Source organism: Prionailurus bengalensis, chromosome C2 (genome assembly GCF_016509475.1).
Source record: "Prionailurus bengalensis isolate Pbe53 chromosome C2, Fcat_Pben_1.1_paternal_pri, whole genome shotgun sequence".
NCBI classification, from domain to species: domain Eukaryota; kingdom Metazoa; phylum Chordata; class Mammalia; order Carnivora; family Felidae; genus Prionailurus; species Prionailurus bengalensis.
The window spans coordinates 65,622,084-65,641,505 of NC_057350.1; the positions used below are offsets into that span (position 1 = coordinate 65,622,084).

The 19,422-nt window shown below is 43.3% G+C and overlaps 2 protein-coding genes across 3 annotated transcripts in view; one reads left to right on the plus strand and one right to left on the minus strand.

Annotated features, from left to right (window-relative positions):
* UPK1B (uroplakin 1B) overlaps window positions 1–6,052 on the plus strand; it is a 41,624-nt gene extending 35,572 nt beyond the window's left edge. The window contains exon 9 of the mRNA XM_043594237.1: window positions 6,041–6,052. The gene's annotated coding sequence lies outside the window, so the exon portion shown is untranslated. The remainder of the gene's footprint in view (window positions 1–6,040) is intronic.
* On the minus strand, window positions 1,087–18,976 carry B4GALT4 (beta-1,4-galactosyltransferase 4). Of its 2 annotated transcripts, XM_043594234.1 has the most exons (7): window positions 18,678–18,976; window positions 15,410–15,642; window positions 12,943–13,130; window positions 7,989–8,111; window positions 5,601–5,705; window positions 2,363–2,453; window positions 1,952–2,064 (listed from the first exon to the last, which is right to left on the minus strand). In XM_043594234.1, the coding sequence occupies exons 1-6, from the start codon at window positions 18,928–18,930 to the stop codon at window positions 2,387–2,389; spliced, it is 969 nt and encodes a 322-aa protein (XP_043450169.1). In that variant the 5' UTR covers window positions 18,931–18,976; the 3' UTR covers window positions 1,952–2,064; window positions 2,363–2,386. The 2 variants fall into 2 exon arrangements, with proteins under 2 accessions (XP_043450168.1, XP_043450169.1); XM_043594233.1 differs by lacking the exon at window positions 2,363–2,453 and having other exon boundaries at window positions 1,087–2,064.
* Between the last annotated feature and the right edge of the window lie 446 nt (window positions 18,977–19,422).

Consider the following 19,422-nt stretch of genomic DNA (forward strand, 5'->3'; position numbering starts at 1 on the left):
TGCATGTATTATTCTCTTCCTTTACCCTCCCAACCATGACCTGGGACCCACAGCCTCCAAAGTGGGGATCCCTGGCATGGGCTTTTGGCAATTACAACAGGGCAGTCTGCATATGATTATAATTAAGAGAATGTGGGGCAGCATGCTAAAGATTCTGCAGAAAAGAGAGAGAATAGGAACATGAAAACCACCATTATTTTCTTTGCTAAATGGAGAAAAAACACAGCTTTTACTTGTCCCTACTAAGTTAGACATAAAGCAGGCCAGCCCTAGGTAAACCTGTCCTATCTATAAAATGCATCTTCCTTTCAAATTCTCATTCCCCACTTGGGAGGTGACTGCTGCCTTTCTTGGGAGCCCCAAACCCTCCTATTCCCTCCCTCTCCCTGTTTGGGAAGGACATTATTTACACTTACTGGCTAGCACTCGTTCATGTTAAAGTTTAACGATTAAAGTGTCATATAATAAGGATGGATGGAGAGACCCTGGGGCACGGTTGCATTAATACTTGCTTAAGAACATCCACATCTACCTTATTTATGTGCCCATTCACTCATGCAAACAAAATATTATTTCTGTTCTGACCCAGCATCCATTTCCTATTACCTTCCTTAGATAATCCTTGCACATCCCTGCCCCCCAACCCCAGGAAGCTCAGCGGTATTGGTGGCTTCTCTCCCAAATCACTGCTGCTGCCCAAGTCAGTGCCCCGGCCCCACCTTCCTTATCAAAGGCTTCCCAAGCCCTGGCCTCCACCCCCTCCTATCCTATAACCAACCAGGTGTGCCCCAGAGGCCAGTCCTGCTGCACCCAGTGCTGATGGTGGGGAAGGAGCAGGCACAAGAGGATGAAGAGAACAAAGGCATGATAGGCCCAGGAGAGGAGATGCAGAGGCAGCTGCCATGGGCCTGCCGCCAGTTGACAAAGGGGAAAAACAGGAAGAAGGAACAGAAGGATACAAAAAAAAAGAAAGGGAGTAAAGGAACTCAGTCTCATTTGCTTGTAAACTGCTGAGGATTATGGATACTGAAATAAACACATCTACAGGCCTCAAACAAGAGTGACAAACCAAGACTAGGCACCAAAAGCTTTTCCATATTTTACTACAGAGGTACTTTCGATCTATTATGAGTTAATATGTAATTTGTAAACAGCTAATTCATATCCTACACGTACAAAATCATTTTTACAAAAATACTTTAAAAACTAGTAGATAATGTGTTCCCTGCTGGGCTATTCCTGGGAAGACATGTCTGGGCAGGTGACCCCCAGGACAGGGAGCAGCAGCAGTGACCAGCACAACTGTGGCTGCTTCTCCATCACTGTCCTCCTCCCAGCCATTCATCCTCAAGTTCACCGCATCTTGATTCTTCACCTCTCTCCTCTCTTCTGCGGCCTTCTTCCCACCTGGGGCCCAGCTCTTCAGAGGAGCGTGCAGGATAAATGAGTAACAGGTAGACTTCTTCGTACCTTTCTACCACAGACGAGAACAATTCTGGTTCTCTGAGACATTCAGCAATCCTATTTCCTGTGGGCTTTCTTAGCCCAAACTTAAATATCCTTCAATCCAAGTTCTCAAGTAGCTAGGCTTCATGGTATTCTTTGAATAGTCCTTTTATACTCAGTCCTTCAAGTATCTGTATTACAAGATTTAACCCTCAGGGGGAAAACAACCAAGAAAGCTGTCTTCTTCCAATTGTTTTACATCCCGTATTACTTGGAGCTCTGCTAAGAAAATACAAAAAGAAAAAGTTCAGCTCAATAATTAGCTGCAACGAGTTCTTAATGTGTGCTACTAGTCCAAAAATTATTGGTCTCTAGCCCAAAATTATTGCAATAAAATATTCAGTTCTTCCGAATGTGTCTAGTCCAAAATTACTGCAATAAAATATTCAGTTCTTCCGAATGTCACCAGAAGATCCAAGGTCACGTTATGCACCAGACCAGAAATCCACCGTGATGTTGGTATATAAAGGATTATAATCCACAGAGAGTAATTTATAAATACAACTAGTCAACCCATCTGTTCTCCAGACTTGTGACACCTGATGTAAGAGCTTCATCCTAAAGATAAAAAGAACAGTGTAAATGGTAATGCAAGAATTTAACATATATTTCCATTGCTTTTTGCCCTGCCCCCAAATTTGACAAAAACATCTTTGTCAATTATCGTACCATCTGGATTTCCTGCTGCAAAAAGTTAATTTTCCCCATCTAAACTAACAGGACACCAATGATAGCCACGTGTTCACGTGTCAGACCTCATGTTAAGACCCTAGGGGCCCATGATGGGAAGAGTCAATGCACCCAGTCTACAGGACAGAAGGACGCACAAGTAACATGGACACAATGCAATACGCACCATCCATTGCTAACAGGTCCTTGGCTAAGCTTCAGGGTGTCTATGAATCCTCCCATAGTGCTGTCTGTAGGCAGGAGGGTACACACCTCTCCTAAGAGTCTCAAACAAAATCAGGATATATGTAGAAGAGGATGAATGAAGCAGAACCTGACTTCGTGAAGGAGTCTGGGGAGGGGGCGCGGAGAAAGTAGACATGACTGAGGCTTAGGAGAAAGGTGCAGGAAAGGACAACCAGGCAGAGTCATCATCCCATGCAAGATGCAGAGACATGCAAAGCAGCAGGATGCGCTTCAAGAAGCAGCAGCAATTGCATGGCTGGAGCCCAGGGATGTGGGGAGTGAAGCAGGTGGTGAGCTGAATTGGTCTCTAGGATTTTGGGGTGAAAAGCAAAACGTTTTGGTGACCGTATCAATGTGGACAGAGATCAGAAACACAATGAGCTAAGTAAGGTCAGAGAAAAATAATACAGTATGATTTCACTTGTATGAAATTGAAAAATACATAAAACTAAACAATCTTTTTCACAGGGATACACACCTCTGGAAAAACAACAACAACAACAACAACAACAACAACAACAACAACAAAGAAACAGCAGAAATAACGATCATTATCACAAGTAATAATCACAAAAATTCAGGAAAGCGTGACCTCTTAGGTTGGGGGAAGGAAATGGGTATGGGGGGGGTGGGTCACAGGTAACAAATATAATTTGGGTGGTGGGCACTACCACTGTTCATGGTACCAAGAATCTTCACACTTTTCAGACAGTTTGTAAGTATTATTTTGCATCTATTCCATAATTAATTTTTTTTTTAATGTAAAGAGAAAAATGCACCTCTATGGACAAAGACTAGAAAGACGCACGGAAAACAGAAGTAGCTGTTTTGTTAAAGTTGCAGATTCTAACACATGGGCTAAAAACCTTCTTTTTTTTAATTTTTATTTTTTTTTAATTTAAATCCAAGGTAGTTAACATATAGTGTAATAATGATTCCAGGAGAATTCATTGATTCATCACTTATATACAACACCCAGTGCTCATCCTAACAAGTGCCCTCCTTAATGCCCACCACCCATTTAGCCCACCCCACCCCCCACCCAACGCCCTGCCAACAACCCTCAGCTTGTTCTCTGTTTTTTTTTTATTTAAAAAAAAATTTTTTTTTTCAACGTTTATTTATTTTTGGGACAGAGAGAGACAGAGCATGAACGGCGGAGGGGCAGAGAGAGAGGGAGACACAGAATCGGAAACAGGCTCCAGGCTCTGAGCCATCAGCCCAGAGCCTGACGCGGGGCTCGAACTCACGGACCGCGAGATCATGACCTGGCTGAAGTTGGATGCTTAACCGACTGCGCCACCCAGGCGCCCCTTGTTCTCTGTTTTTAAGAGTCTCTTATGGTTTGTCTCTCTCTGTTTTTATACTATTTTTGCTCCCCTTATGTTCATCTGTTTTGTATCTTAAATTCCATATATGAATGAAATCATATTTGTCTTTCTCTGACTGACTTATTTCACTTAGCATAATACACCCAAGTTCCACTAAAAGCCTTTTAATATTGTTTTAAAGTATAAGCTCTAACAAAGCCCTATAATATTTTAATACTGTTTTTTTAATGTTTATTATTTATTTTTGAGACAGAGACTGAGTGTAAGCGAGGGATGGACAGAGAGAGAGGAAGACACAGAATCCGAAGCAGGTTCCAGGCTCTGAGCTGTCAGCACAGAGCCCGACACGGGGCTCGAACCCACAAACCATGAGATCATGACCTGAGCTGCAGTCAGACGCTTAACTGACTAAGCCACCCAGTCACCCCTAATATTGTTTTAAAATGTAGAAGAAAATATCAGAACAAAGAACTGTAGATTCTTCAACTACAGTCCCATAAAGAACTGGCTTATCTGTCGGGTTCCTGGGTGAAAGGTCTAATTCCTGGGGCAAGAAAAGTATATGGTAAGCCTAGAACAGCTCATCACATAGGAGCACAGGTAAGGGAGCTCTCAAAACTAGTGTAGTTATGTCAAAGGACTCAGGAGTCAGCCTGAAGAAGATTGCACTTGCCAACAATGAGATAAACTGAGCATTGAAAAGAATATTAACTACATCCTGAAGGATGCTAGGGAACATCAAGTCATCATTTTGAAAAATGAAAAATCAGCACTGATTCTTTCCCTTTATCTGCCTTTTCTATAAGAACCATACCTTGGCATACTCAAACAGATGAAGGCAAGGCCTTCTTTGCAGAAAAATCTATCTAATAAATGCAGAAGGCATGATAGAATATCAGAATTTTGTGATTCCCAATGGAATAATAAATATATTCAATGAGCACCGATGGCTGATAAAATCATCAGGTGAAAGACTGATGGGGAATCTGGTTGGGACTGATAGCACCTAAATCCACAGATCAATCTTAATATCACAAAGACCCAACAAGCCATCATATCTTCCAGTTGTGATACAAGAAGAGAGATGTGACATCATTGATGAAGTGTTCTAACCCTGAATAGTAGTGCACTCTATTCAAGCCTCCAGATCTAACTCCCAGCTTACAAGGGAATGTAGAGGTCAGAGGCACATATGAAGTTATACCACCAGGATGCAAGTCACAAAATCCACAAGGTATGAAATTGCAGGAGACAAATGACCTGATTTGTTCAACAAATAAAATGCAGCAGACAAAAGGTAGTAGAGAGGTAATCTACAGACTGAGAGATTTCAGAGAGATCGTCCAAATGCAATGTGTGGATTCTGTCTAGATTCTGATGTGAATAAACCAACGGTTAAGGGAAAAGAAATTATGAGATGATCAAGGAAATCCAAACACTAAGTGGATATTTGATGATATTAAAGAAGTACTGTTAATTTCATTTTAGGTATACTGGTTTTCATTTTAGGTATACCGGTTTCTTTAAGACTTCTTATATTTAAGGATACATACTGAAGCATTTACACAGGATATGCTGTGATATCAGATTTGCTCCTAAATAATCTAGCAGGGGAGGAGGAAAAAGCAAGAGAAGGGAGAGAGGATGTGAGTTGGTAACTGTCGCAGCTAGGAATGGGGCACATGAGGGTTCCATATACCATTCCCTCTACTTTTGTGTCTGTTTGAAAACTGCCTTAATAAAAAGCTTTGAACAAAAGAAACTGGCTCATCTGATTGAATTCAGCAGACCTCACTGACAGAAGAAACTAAGCAGGTAGCCTGCCAGCCATATGAATCCAGGACTTACCGTTCTATATTCACCTCATTGCCTCTGTCTCTAGTGTGGAAGATCATTGTATATTTACCCACATTAGGCATTGGCCGGATTATTTTCATTCTATGAAGCTCAACCCTAGAAGAATAATAGAAGTGTTTTTTAAAAAAAAGTCTATCCCACTTCATCTACCACTAGATACTTAAGAAGAATCATTTGCAAAAATTTACATATATGTACACACACACACAGTCGCACAGAGCTTATTAGGATATTAGAATATTAAAATTAAGATATTAAAAAAAGCAATCTTTTAACATCCGGCCTCAGGCAGCAAGTATATAAAAGAATCACATTTAACATTTATTATTGGGGTAAAAGGAGAGGTGTCAATTTATAGTTTGTCATTTTCTAAAACACCTCAGGAAACTTTTATGTTCAAGTCATTGGTTTATTCACAGTTATTAGTCAAGAACGACTCTGGAGGGGCGCCTGGGTGGCGCAGTCGGTTAAGCGTCCGACTTCAGCCAGGTCACGATCTCACGGTCCGTGAGTTCGAGCCCCGCGTCAGGCTCTGGGCTGATGGCTCAGAGCCTGGAGCCTGTTTCCGATTCTGTGTCTCCCTCTCTCTCTGCCCCCCCCCCCGTTCATGCTCTGTCTCTCTCTGTCCCAAAAATAAAAAATAAACATTGAAAAAAAAAGAACGACTCTGGAGACCACGATGTTCTTCTCAAATGAAAGCAAAACCGGGGTCTCCCCCCTGCCTTGAAGCTGAGGAGGATCAAGAAGATAGTGAAGTCACATAATACACGCAAGATTCTATTAGTCATCCCATCTGGACAGTGAAATGATTTGGGGAACATGAGGGATACTGTTTACCTCTAGTCCTTGCTACTCTTGCCCAGAAATCTATCAGGTTTACTTCATAAGCCACAGCCACACAGGCTGCCAATGGGCCGGGCCTTAAAGTACTGATGCCCATCACTATGACCATTCCTATGGAGCCTGTGGTGAGGGAAATCCATTCTCTCCTGCCAGAAACATTCCAGAGACTCTCAGCCGAGACATGGAAGCAAGACCAACATGGAGCCCTGGCTCCTTCACACTAAAGCACTGGGGCAGTTCTGGCAGTCACACATCTATTACTTCAGAACCCCAGCTAAGAAATGTCCTTCATAGGGGCACCTGGATGGCTCAGTCGGTTAAGCATCCGACTTCAGCTCAGGTCATGATTTCACAGCTCATGAGTTTGAGCCCCGTGTAGGGACTCTGTGCTGACAGCTCAGGGCCTGGAGCCTGCTTCTGCTTCTGTCTCCCTCTCTCTCTGCCCCTAACCCACTCGCATTCTGTCTCTATCTCAAAAATAACGAAACATTAAAAAATAAAATAAAAAAGAAATGTCCTAAGAGGCAACAGTAGGAGGAAAGAGGGTCTCCCAATAGCCCCCAAAGCCTTATTATTAGAAGTCTGAAGATACTCGCCTCAATTGAGGCTATTGAATACTTATTCTTGGGAGCTAGGGATAAGATTGGGTCACAAAACCCAAGTTTGGCAGGGAGGGGGGAGCTGAGAGAAGAGTCCAGACATACTCCCTTTGAGCCCCCAGAGCAGAAAGTAGTGCAAGAGAGCCTGAGGGTAATGCCAGCAGCCCTGAGTCTGGCTGGGGTGTCAGGCCAGCAGTTGCTCCCAGTGTGGGGGGCTGGCTAATGCATAAGGGTGAAAGGGAATCTTGGTCTGATCCTGGGTGTGCCACTCCTCACAGGCTGTTGGCATTCTCTGCTCTGGAAATTGAGAACTGTGCCAGGATTCCCTGGTGTCTGGTCAAAAGCACAGGCTTACAGGAGTGTCTGGGTGGCTCAGTTGGTTAAGCATCAGACTTTGGCCTAGGTCATGATCTTGTAGTTCCCGAGTTCGAGCCTCGCATCAGGCTCTGAGCTGACAGCTGTTGCAGACTCTGTGTCTCCCTCTCTCTCTCTGCCCCTCCCCCACTCAGGGTCTGTCTCTCTCTCTCTCTCTCTCTCTCTCTCAAAAGTAAATAAACATTAAAAAAAAAAAAAGCTACAGGCTTACAATAGGCTCTCTGGCCACTTTCCTCAAATTGCAGTTTTGCAGAGTTCTGGACCCTGTCTCTGTAAGTAATACCCACCAAGTCCACAGAAACCCCCATCAACACTTCTGGTCTCTAAACACCCGCAGAAACAAACGACCCTCCATCATTTCTGAACTGCCAATGGCGAACGGCAATTTGGGCCATCCTGCCCTCCCCCTGCCCCCTGCCCCCTGCCCCCTTTTGAGCCGGACTCCACGGCCTTATGACCTGCTGGACTGGCATCTAAAGGAACTATCCACAAATGAGGGTTTCCAGAGCCACCACTGATAGACAGCAGAGCCCCATGAAGGGGACCTATCCCTGTTGTTCACCTGAGTCTGAGGTCATCGTCTTCGCCTCCCCATCCCCAGTAGTTGTTAGAGAATCCATTCACCTTGAAAAATTGCTCTCTGCTTAGGGCAGTAACACCCCCAAAATATCCGTTGTAACGTAACCTGGAGCAAAAGAGAGGAGAGAGAAGGTAACATTAGCACAAGGCCGTCTGTTCTCCACACACTCTTCAGAAATCTCTATTTCAGGCCTGGCATTCTAGGAACAGTCTGAGGACCATGCACTTTCATCCATCCACCCCTACTTGACATCCACCTCCCCCAACGTTCCTGGCCTTCCCTGTCTGCCCTTCTTTCCTGTCGACGTAAGTGCTCACGTCTGCTCACTAAGCAAAGTGCTATCCACCTGTTACTGTGAATGTTTGTGTGTGGAGGTCTACAGAGGTACCTGTAAATGTGCAGCACGACATCAGGGTGAACAACAGATTTCCTCTCACGTGCCAATCCAGTGAATAGTAATGGCTGCCAAGGACACGGGGTTAAGAAGGATTCTGAGGCAGCCTCCAGGTTCAGCATGAATGAATGCCATAATGAATATACTGTTTTTTTACTTTTACTTTTTTTTTTTTTTGGCGGGGGTCAGGTAGAGAGGACACAGCTCCTGCACACACTTTGTATACAAACTCCACTTCTGTGCATGCAAATCTCCATCTCATTGCGTGGTGGAGAAGCCAAGGCACCTCAACAATCCTGAGGTTTCTGGCTTGGGTAACAAGGTAGATGATACAGTCTTAAAAAAAAAAAAAAATAGAGGGGCGCCTGGGTGGCTCAGTCGGTTAAGCATCCGACTTCGGCTCAGGTCATGATCTCACGGTGTGTGGGTTCGAGCCCCACATTGGGCTCTGTGCTGACAGCTCAGAGCCTGGAGCCTGCTTTGGATTCTGTGTCTCCCTTTTTCTCTGCCCCTCCCCCACTTATGCTCTGTCTCTCTGTCTCTCAAAAATAAAGAAACGTAAAAAAAAAAAAGTTAAAAAAAAAAGAGTACACAGAACAATAAGAGGAAGACAGTGAATTATGTTTTGGATAAGCTGAATTTGAGATACCCCTAGTGCTTTTGCTAGTGGGCAAAAGGATATAGGGTTCAAGTTCAAAAGAGAAGAGTGGCTACAGATACGGCTTTGGAACTAAGATGTCAAGAGGCAGTAGCTGAAGGGGCAGGAGTAGGAGACATGGCCTGAAGACAACATAGTAGGTGATAAGAGAGCACAGAATGGAGCTATGTGGATACGATAAGAAAAAGGGAAGGGAGAAGAGGTCAAGAAGGACCTTGAGAGGTCAGAGAGCACCTCCCAGTCATACAGACTCTTATGGATTATTTGCACACAAATTAGCATATCTGAGAAATAAAGATAACCCCTGAATATCACACTGTAACAATTCAGAAATGCAAATGAGGGCAGCTTAATAACTTAGATGTTACTAAATAAAAAGATATGAATATATGGAGAATTTCTAACTTTAATTAACTTCACTTCAAAGTATTCCAGGACCAATTAAATATTTCTGCTTTGCAGGGCACCTGGGCGACTCAGTAGGTTAAGCATCCAACCCTTGATTTTGGCTCAGGTCATGGTCTCACATTTGTGAGATAGAGCCCCACATCGGGCTCTGCGCTATCAGCAGATAGCTAGGGATTCTGTCTCTCCCTCTGTCTCTTATCTCCCTCCCCTGCTTGCACTCTCTCTCAAAATAAATAAAAATAAACTTTAAAAAACAAACAAAAGTAAAGATCAATAAACACATAGGCATTGCTATCTAACAGGTGGAGTCAGTCCCAAAAGCCAATTTGTGATTCAGCTATTTCTATGTTCTGAGTATAGATGGGGAGGCCCTGTTTAACCCACAGGGGAATAGATTTACTTATAACCCCTCAATCTAAAATTCTAGAAAATGGTATTACAACAACCTAAAGTAAACAAAAGGAATGCAGGGCTCAGAAGGCAGCTGTTACTGGCCAAGACACCCACTGCAGTGACTTGAAGCCATGGCCACTGGACTCTGACAAGGAATTAAGGACCTGAGACCAGCAGCTTCATCAGGACACCGAGCAGCATCACTGCCCAGGCACAACCTGCCAAGCACCAACAATGGGTCACCAGAAGAGAACCAGCATCACTGATTTGGGAGTGATGTATTAAATAACCACTATCCATTGTGTGCAAAACAGCTGGCTAGATGCTGTAACAGGTAGGCCCTGCCCTCAAAGAGCTTATAGTCTAACACAAGAGGCAAACTTCATCAGCATTCTGAGGAAGGAGATGCCATGCATCAGGGGGCCGGCAGGTGGGTCTGGGAGGATTCAGATAGGTAGGAAAATGGTGGTCAGAACTCCATGAGGAAAAGTGGAGAGAGACACAAAGGAGGGCTGTCTGGGAGCACCCAGAAAGCAGTGTAGATGCAGTGGGAGGTACCGTAAGAAAGGTTTAAGGAACTCTTAGTTTCCCAGGTGTTTCTTAGACGGCTAATGTCTACATGTTTATTGATCTTTGCTTTTGGTTTTTCTTCTTACCAGGAAAAGCTTAAATATTAAATTGGCCTTGGAACAGTTTTTTTTTTAAAGGGCTGTAAGGCCCAACGGTAGGGAAAACATAGTCATAAAATAACAGTAGAGTCCTTGAAGAAAGCAGGCAGGTACCAAAGGAATTCTTGGCAGTAAAATTTCCCACAGGCTGGTCCAGGGCTTCATCACTGATCCATAGTCAGTAGGATAAACAAGATTTATCTCTGGCCTCATCAGAGTCTGAGACAGTTAGGGCAAATTACTTCAAGTTCTTCCCTCTACAGGGTAAAAACTTCTTGTACTTCTCCTCATGGGGCTGTGGTAACAATGACTAAAGCTAAAGTGGGTGGGGTTTTAAGCTCTGTGACTCAGTGAAACGTAGTGACCAGCAGGGAGAAGACACTTAGCTACCTTCAACCCCACCTGCCCTCCAGGCAACTAGAGGGGCTTTGCCCAAAGTAACAAAGGTAAGAAGTAGGTAAGCGGAGATAAGAGCAATTCCTACATTACTTGCACTCACCTCTCTCTGGCCCCAGAAGATGAGCGGTTTACATGATTCATATAAAGAAGTAGAAAAATGTAAATAACAAACAACCAGGACCAGAGGAAAACTTAAATCAGAACAGAAGATTAACATGGGAAATATATTAGAACTCTGATCTACAGATAGATTCTTCTCTCAGCTTCTGAAAGAAAGCCATGGGTTTGGCTCAGAACTTCTCACATCCAGATCAGAAGAGAAGACACATTCAATCACCTGATTCCTATTAAGAAAACCCTGCCAGTTACTCAAAGACGACAAAGGCTCTCTGATATCTAGTTATAAAAGAAATGTCTGGCCAGTTACAAGAACAAACCAAAACATCAAGATTCATACAAGGGCTGTTTTTAGAGTAAGTAGCATCTGATTGTGGCACTGAAGTTTTGCTGAAAATTTATTTCCAGCAGAAAAGCCCAAGAATTCAGATTCTTGAGGTCTGGCTTAAAAAAAAAAATCTAGAATCCCAACAGAAAGTCTTTAAACAATCCCGTGTAGCTACACTCTGAAATAAACAACGAAAACAATCTTGTGTGATTATAATGTCTTATCACAGATGTTCAGAAAGAATTGGACCCTATGAAAGGGTCGAAGTACAGGTATTCTGTGTTATATACATGGTGATAGCTTATTAATTTTACGCATATGGTTGACATGCTTCTGAAAATGCCAAGGTACCCCAACATAATAAGCTGCTTTCTTCCATGCAGAGGTGGCTCTAGGAGACCAGAAAACAAAATGTCCAGGTAAGAATCAGGATATAATTCCTCAAAGGAAAAAAATCCTGTGATTCTCTTCCAGACCCCTCCCCTGCCCTCTGGCCCCACTATCCCTGCCTAATTCAGGCATCTCCTCTCCCAGCTTCTCCCCTCTGCCTTGCTCCACTCAATACACTAAAGGCCAGCAATGAGCTTTTTCTCCTGTCATTCTTCAGCTGTAACCATGTGTCAGATGCCCCCCAGTCCCTTCCACAGGAAATCCAACTTCTTCAGCAGACTGAACGAGGCCTGCATAATCTGCCTACCCTCATCTCTTGCCTCTCCTCCCTCCACCATCCCAGACATTCATTTTCCAGCCCAAATGAACTACCTGCGTTTTCCCCCAAAACCATGCCATGTTCTCTCTTGCTTCCACGTCTTGGAAGCTGGGAAATTCCCACTGTTGCACAAGATGAAGGTGCCATGTTCTCTGGGGAAGAGCTTTAGACCCTTCCGTAAGTGTTTCTTAAAGACCTTGTGTGCTCACCCATTGTGGCTTATTCTAGGCATTTGTTTATATCCCAAGTGTCACACGGGGCTTGGGTTCAAAGTCAGTAAGGCTGAACAGAAGCTATGTGTCTGCTCAGAGGTGGAGGGGATGGAAATGAAGATAGAAATGATGGTGTCTAAGCAATTCTCACAGTGGTTGTGAGAGTGAGGAACTTGTCCTGGGTGTCCTGCCCCTGAACAGACTACTCAGTGGATATGCCCTTCCCCACTCTCCCTCAGAACCCTGGGAAGATGTCACAGTCTGAAAAGAAGAGTCAGTTTCACAACAGAGGCCTAAACGTTGACCGAAGGGGCATGCTCTTGTTGCCTGCTAGAAGGGGAAGTCAGGGACACCTACTCAGTGTGGACTTGCTTGTGAAAGCTGCACCATGGGGGCGCCGTGGGTGGGGCTGGCCCTCATTTGCAATGCCTGGATTGCCTTCCCTATCCTGTTCTTTCCCTTCCTCTTTCATCCTCTGCCAGGGTTGGTATAATTCCTGTTTTGAAGTCTAAGTGATACGTCCTGGACCATTTTTCCTGTTCTTTATTTTTCTATAATAGTCTGGACACTACGCCCCCCACAGCTTTGATGACAACAGAGCAAGTTTCTCCGCCTACGCAAGCCCTGGGCAGAGCCACCATACCGCTTACCTGTACCCAGTGCTGTTCCGGCCAACCACCAGATGCTTGGGCTGCTCCTCACACTTATAAATGTTCAAGTCGTTCTCGGGGACCAGGTCCACATCGTGGAAAATAAAGCAGTCCCAGTTTTCATCCTTGAGAGCTTCTAGATAGCCCACATTCAAGAGTTTGGCTCGATTAAACTTTTTACTTCCAGCCTATAGATACAGAAATTAAAACTTGAAAAGCTCCAGAGATAAGGTTTCACACCATGCCTCTCTTCAGTTCGGAGGCAAGAGCTGGAATTATTCTTTCCAAAGCACAAGAATATACTTGTGACATGAAGATCTAACAGAGTAGATGTGATCATAAAAGACCACTTGCTTGTGTGTTTGTGTTTTTTTTAATATACACTTACATTCTAAAAGCTATAAACATGCCTTGAAATGGACAGTTGCTGCTTAATGCGTATAGAGTTTCAGTTTTGTAAGGTGAGTAATTTCTAGAGAGTGCTTACACAATACTGTGAATATACTTCACACTACTGAACTGTATGCTTAAAAACAGTTAAGATGCACTTTTAGTGACTGTGAACCTGGGGAGATTCTGGCAGGGTGTCAGATTTCACTGTTCTCCCAGCCCATCAACCTTGCCTTGAAGCCCCTCAATAAAATGGTTTGATCCAAAAAAAAAAAAAAAAAAAAAGTTAAGATACTAAATTTCATGTATATTTCACCACAATTTTTTAAAAGGTCATACTTTTAAAATACAAATAAAAGTAACTCAAAAAAAATTTTTAAAAACATACATTTATTCCACATAAAACCATAAACCTTCTTACCTGGTAGTCATGCCAATTACCATCATTGCTTTACTGTTTAACTTCTAGCTAATCCAATCTTACCCTATGTAACAAATTCGCACTAAGCTTCTAAGAGACACAGCTTGCCAGAAAAAAAAAAACAAAAAAACAAGAAATCTGGACCTATAAACAGAAGTTATTGGGGTGAGGGGTGGCTCAGTCAGTTAAGCGTCCAACTTCAGCTGAGGTCATGATCTCACGGTCCGTGAGTTCGAGCCCCGCGTTGGGCTATGTGCTGACCGCTCAGAGCCTGGAGCCCGTTTCAGATTCTTTGTCTCCTTCTCTCTGCCCCTCCCCTGCTCACACTCTGTCTCTCTCACTCTCAAAAATAAACAAACATTAACATTTAATGGCAGAAGGTAATCCTCATAGTGACCTCATGTAAAGGGATTCATCACTGGGTAAGAAGAGAACACAATTCAAACAATAATATGAACAAAGCTATGTAGTATGAAAAAGATTTTACGGAATTAATTTTTTATGGCAATTTGGATCAAATTCCTTATGAATAAATTCCAGTTTAATAAACAGTTTATCATAACAGAAGTACAGGCAATTCTCAAGTTACCACAGTATTTTCCTGAAAAGAATAACAAAGCACACATATTTTTTCTAGTCACAAAATACTGTACATTGGGGGTTGCTGTCCTGAGTAAGGATGGAGAATGACTAACAATGTTAAAAAGAAAAATAAGTATAAACCAATAGTAAAATTTTGTTTCAAATCGTAAAAAATGGCCCCTGGTTATTAGAAAGTATACATTGGAGAACTGCATCTTCTGATTTGTCGAAAGTTGTCCTAAAACAAATACTGCTGGTTATAAAATGCAGTTAATGATTTTGAATATGAAGCATGCAGTTAATGATTTTGCATTCTTGTCATCTGTAAGGATTTGAGGGGAAATTATTTGGATGGTCTGGGACAATTTGGGGGAGCTAGACACGGATATTTAAGTGGATATCTTATTTTTTTTTTCAATAAACATTAATACCAAATACAGGCATCTTTCATCAGCCACTCTACTTAGAGCTAAATTCTTCAAAAGCAGCCTACACTTATCACTTACTGTATACCTACTAAATTGTCCTCTGGAAGCCTAATACATGAGTTGAGAATGTGAAAATGAAACATAAAATGTTTTATATAATAAAAGTTATAGTCAGAAAGGAGGAAACAGTCCTAGAACTCCATGGCTATTAACCCAGTAATCTGTAGGATCTCCTGCCTAGATCCCCACTGAATAGCGATGCTCAGTAATGAAAAATTCCAGCATCTCATCGTGCAGTGTATAGCAGCTGCAGGAGGAAATATAAGGTAAATCTCAGGAGAAAATCTTTGGGCAGTCATTGGCTAACACAGAAGGGCTCACACAGACAAAAATAAAACAAACCAGACTTCCTCCAGAAGTTCACATCAGAGGCAGTAAAATTCCCAGCACTTAGTCTGATTATTCCACACTCTGAGACAAGAATTTCCTTTACTCCTTTAATGGATAAATGAGGTAGGAGACCTTTTCTTTGGTGACAGTTTGGTGCTCCTTTTACCTAGGATACCCAGAGGGCCAAGTCCCTTGGTCTCTCCTCACAGAGAGGAGGACTGGGAGGGCAGAGCCTGGGTGTGCCCCCCACACTCACCTGGTGGATGACGTAGATGCCATAGTCCAGCTGCTGCCTCTGCAAGAAGGGATGGAGGTGTTCAAGCAGGTACAGCAGGTGTTTCTCTCGGTTCCGGTGTGGAATGAGGATGGCGACCCGCTGGGAAGCCCTACATTCCTCGGGGTGATACCGGCCTCTGTGCACTTTGGGATTTTTTGCCTCCACTTCTTCCAGAGTGAGATCTGGTTTGAAAACGAGCTTGTTTTGGCCCCCTACAATAAAAACAGGACACAGGAAAGAACAGTAGCTGTCTCATCAAGGGCTGATAGGATTATATGAGCACTGACCTAAAGCCCTTAGAACATTGCCCAGCACACAGTGAGGACCATGAGTGTCAGCTTTTATTATTATTACTTTAAAGCCTCTTTTGGTCATGAACTATAACCAGAGTCATGTGACCCAGGGTATTTTCTGCAAAAGCAAGTAAATAACATGTGAGAGCATTCTCTTGTGGTGGGGTAACCAACTCTGGGTCTGTGATTCATCTGTACGGAGGAGATGCATTCTGTCCCACTGACCATGGTCAAGAGCCAAGATCAGGGCTAGACTGAATAACTTCAAATTTGCTCGATCCCCTTTTCCTTCTCAAAATTAAAACTCAAGAGCATTCCATGGAATCAAGCTCATGGTCAAGGCCATTTTCCCATTCTTTCCATGAGCTCCTGGGAGCTATCCTAGCTCCCTGAAGGTAAAAACCATGAAAGGAAATAGCAACTAGCCTCCTGCCTAACCCAGCAGTAACATGTATGTGCAACATCACAATTCTCCCATTGTGCGTGGTAGCAGACATCCCAGTGGAGCATTTGCTCAGCGAGTCTGGACACAGCCTAACTAGATGAAACCCAGCGCCACCCATGGGAACCGACCTCATGCAAGGCTTTACAGATCAGGCTGAAGACACTGACCCTCCTCCTCAATCTGAATTAACAGGGAATACTGACTGGTAAGAGAAGAGGCAGAGCTTTGGATAGAGAATTCTGCCACGCTTTTTTTTAACTCCATATATACTGGCCAGGCCATAACATCTCAAGATGCTTGCATGTTGTGCCGTCCTCTCCTGAACAAAGCAGTCACAGTCCCCTCCAATGTGTAAGTCACCACGCCTTGCTCCATGTGACCACTGCTGTCCTGGCCACGGCTGCTTAGACCAGGCTCCAGTGTCCGTGAAGTGGCTGAAAGACTCGGCCCAACGGCACCAAGGGCAAATAACTGCTTCCAGCCACCTACAGACAACAGCCAGCCTCTAGGAAAGAGCCTTTCCTGAAGGTGTGACGCATGGAGTTGGCAGGCAGAAATGCCCTAAAAACAAACAGTAAGAAAGGGAGTGACGTGAAAGGCAAGCTACCAGAGCAGCTGCCAGGCCGTAAAGCAGCCAGAAGATGATGGTGTGGCTGTTGAGATGGTTTCCCATGTAGCCTGTTATCAAGCCCCACCATGTGAGTTAACCCACGCCTCTATTCTTGGCCCCTGAAAGAGCCCCATGCGACAAGTCTGATATAAGCTAGTCCCCTTGCTCACTTTCTCATTGTCTTAACTTTTCAGGTTCCCTACCCTTCTAGAGCCTGCTTCCATTCACTATTAGTCTCCCTACCACTCCCTTGGTATCTTCTCCAATTTTGTTTCTTCTTGGGTCACTAATGGCCCATGTTACTTCATCACTACTTATATCACCTTCTTAATCCAGGTACTTCCTCAGTATTATGTCATGGCCCATGTATTTTTATGAAAACTTTAATTGCTTAAATATGTTGTGAGGATTTTGAACAAGGGAGACAGTACAGTCAGATGTGTAGTTCAATGCCTCATTTTCCTATCTCAACTTGTGTAACTTGTGAGCAGAACAATTTCCCTCAGGTAATCAGGAGTGATATTTTGGCTGTTCCATGACTGAGTAAAGAGAAGCAGTATGCCAGTAGAAACACAGCACAAGGCTGTGATTCAGTGAGGAAAGAGAGTCTGCAGGTTTCGTTCATCTAAGAGCAAGAAGCCACCCCACAGGGGGCTACTTCAGTGTATGTACTTTTCTGAGACAGAAGGAATCTCAACTGGATTTTTGATGAACAAACAGGAATCCACCAGGCAGACAGAGATTGAGGAAAGGCATTCTGGAAAGAGGAAACAGTATAAGGCTCAGAGGAGTATCTGGAGAACTACAAGTGCTTTGATGTTCTGGAGAATCAGAGGTCTCATAGAATCTTTGTGGATTATATCTAATATCGCTGTGGAGCTTTTCCTCTCTAATCAATGTGTTCCACAGAACCAATTTACCATTAATTTATTTTTTATTATTATTTTTTTAATGTTTATTTACTTTTGAGAGAGAGAGAGAGAGGCAGAGTGCAAGCAGGGCAGAAAGAGAGGAAGACATAGAATCCCAAGTAGGCTCCAGGCTCTGAGCTGTCAGCACAGAGCCCAATGCCAGGCCTGAATCCACGGAACACGAGTTCATGACCTGAACTGAAGTTGGACGCTTAACCGACTGAGCCACCCAGGCACCCAAACCAATTTACTGTTAATTTAAACTGAAAGGCAAGACATCAAAGGGGAATCAGAACATACAATGTATTTAAGAAATAAACACTAAAGATGACATTGAAAAACCTACTCAGTCCTGTCCCTCGACTGCATACTTCTGACCATGGGAATGCTAACAGATGTGACATGAGTGGATTTCTCCACCTGTGCCCTTATGTCCTGTGGATGCCAGGAGAAGGACATCCTCAGGCGAGCTCATTGGTCTCAGGTGGAAAAGGTAAGACATATGGAGCAGAGCCACCAGCCTAAATCAATGCACCCCCCAGTTCATCTGGCAGACTTGTGAACGAAATACATGCCTGTGGATGTGAGACTTCTGTGGCTTGATAATAAAATTGGGTATGCTCGTATAATGGAAAACTATACATCAGCAATATAGACACATCTCACAAACATACTGTTGAACAACAAAAGCCAGACACAAAAGATTACACATCGTGTTTCTAATTATGTAAAGCTTAAAAACAGGAAAAATCTAATGGATGGTGTTAGAATCTTAAAGTAAGGGTCATGACTGAAAGAAGCATGAGAACTCCCAGGGTTCCAGAAGGATTCCAGTTCTTAATTTAACATACTGATGACACAGGTATATTCATTTTGTGAAACTTAACCAAGTTGTACACTTCTGATTTTTATGCTTTTCTGTATCTATAAATGTGATATTTAACTAAGAAGTTTACATAGCACTTGAAAAAAAGAAAAAAAAACTTACTGAGGTATGGAGAAACAGAAGGGCAATTGTTGAGGTCTGCTTCTTTCATGGATGCTTCCTGAGTCAGAGTTTTTCCCTTCCCCCAGACTAGGACCTTGTTGAAATTGGCCATGAAATCCTTTGCTTTTGGAATCTCTTGAATAGCACCCACAAAGTAGTTACTGGTGGCCCACCCAAGCACTGTCAGGCATAAGAGAAAAAGCAACAGTAACCGGAACTTGTAGGAAAGGTGGAAAGTTATGAAGAAGCCCATGTCTGTTATTACGTGAGGATTATGTCTCTTTCCACTTCACTGCAGGGGAAGCTTCGAGTTCAACTCTTGTAATCTGATGACAAACTTGGTGACAACTGAAGATGCAATGCCTGCTTTTGTTCAGTAATTCCGCTCCAACAATCTCTGGAAGGCAATCACAAAGACATGTTGTTTCACATGGAAATCCTATCCTGAATGATTCACGTCAGTGCAAACTGAAAACCTATTCCCAGTGGACCTTGACTAACAGGAATGGGAACTCTCCAATGAGGGGTTTGAGATCAGAAAATCGGATTTCAGAGGTCGAAGGTTCCAACCAACTATACATCCCAGGAGTTACCACCCAGGCTGTCTGTCACCCAAGAGGAAAAGGCATTTCCAGATGTCGCACAGGAGGAGAGGGCAAAGAGGAAGCTATGAAAGCCTCCTCAGTACTGAGTCGGGCACGACCCAAAATACAGCTCCCCAATTTTTTCTTTAGTGGCCCCTTCC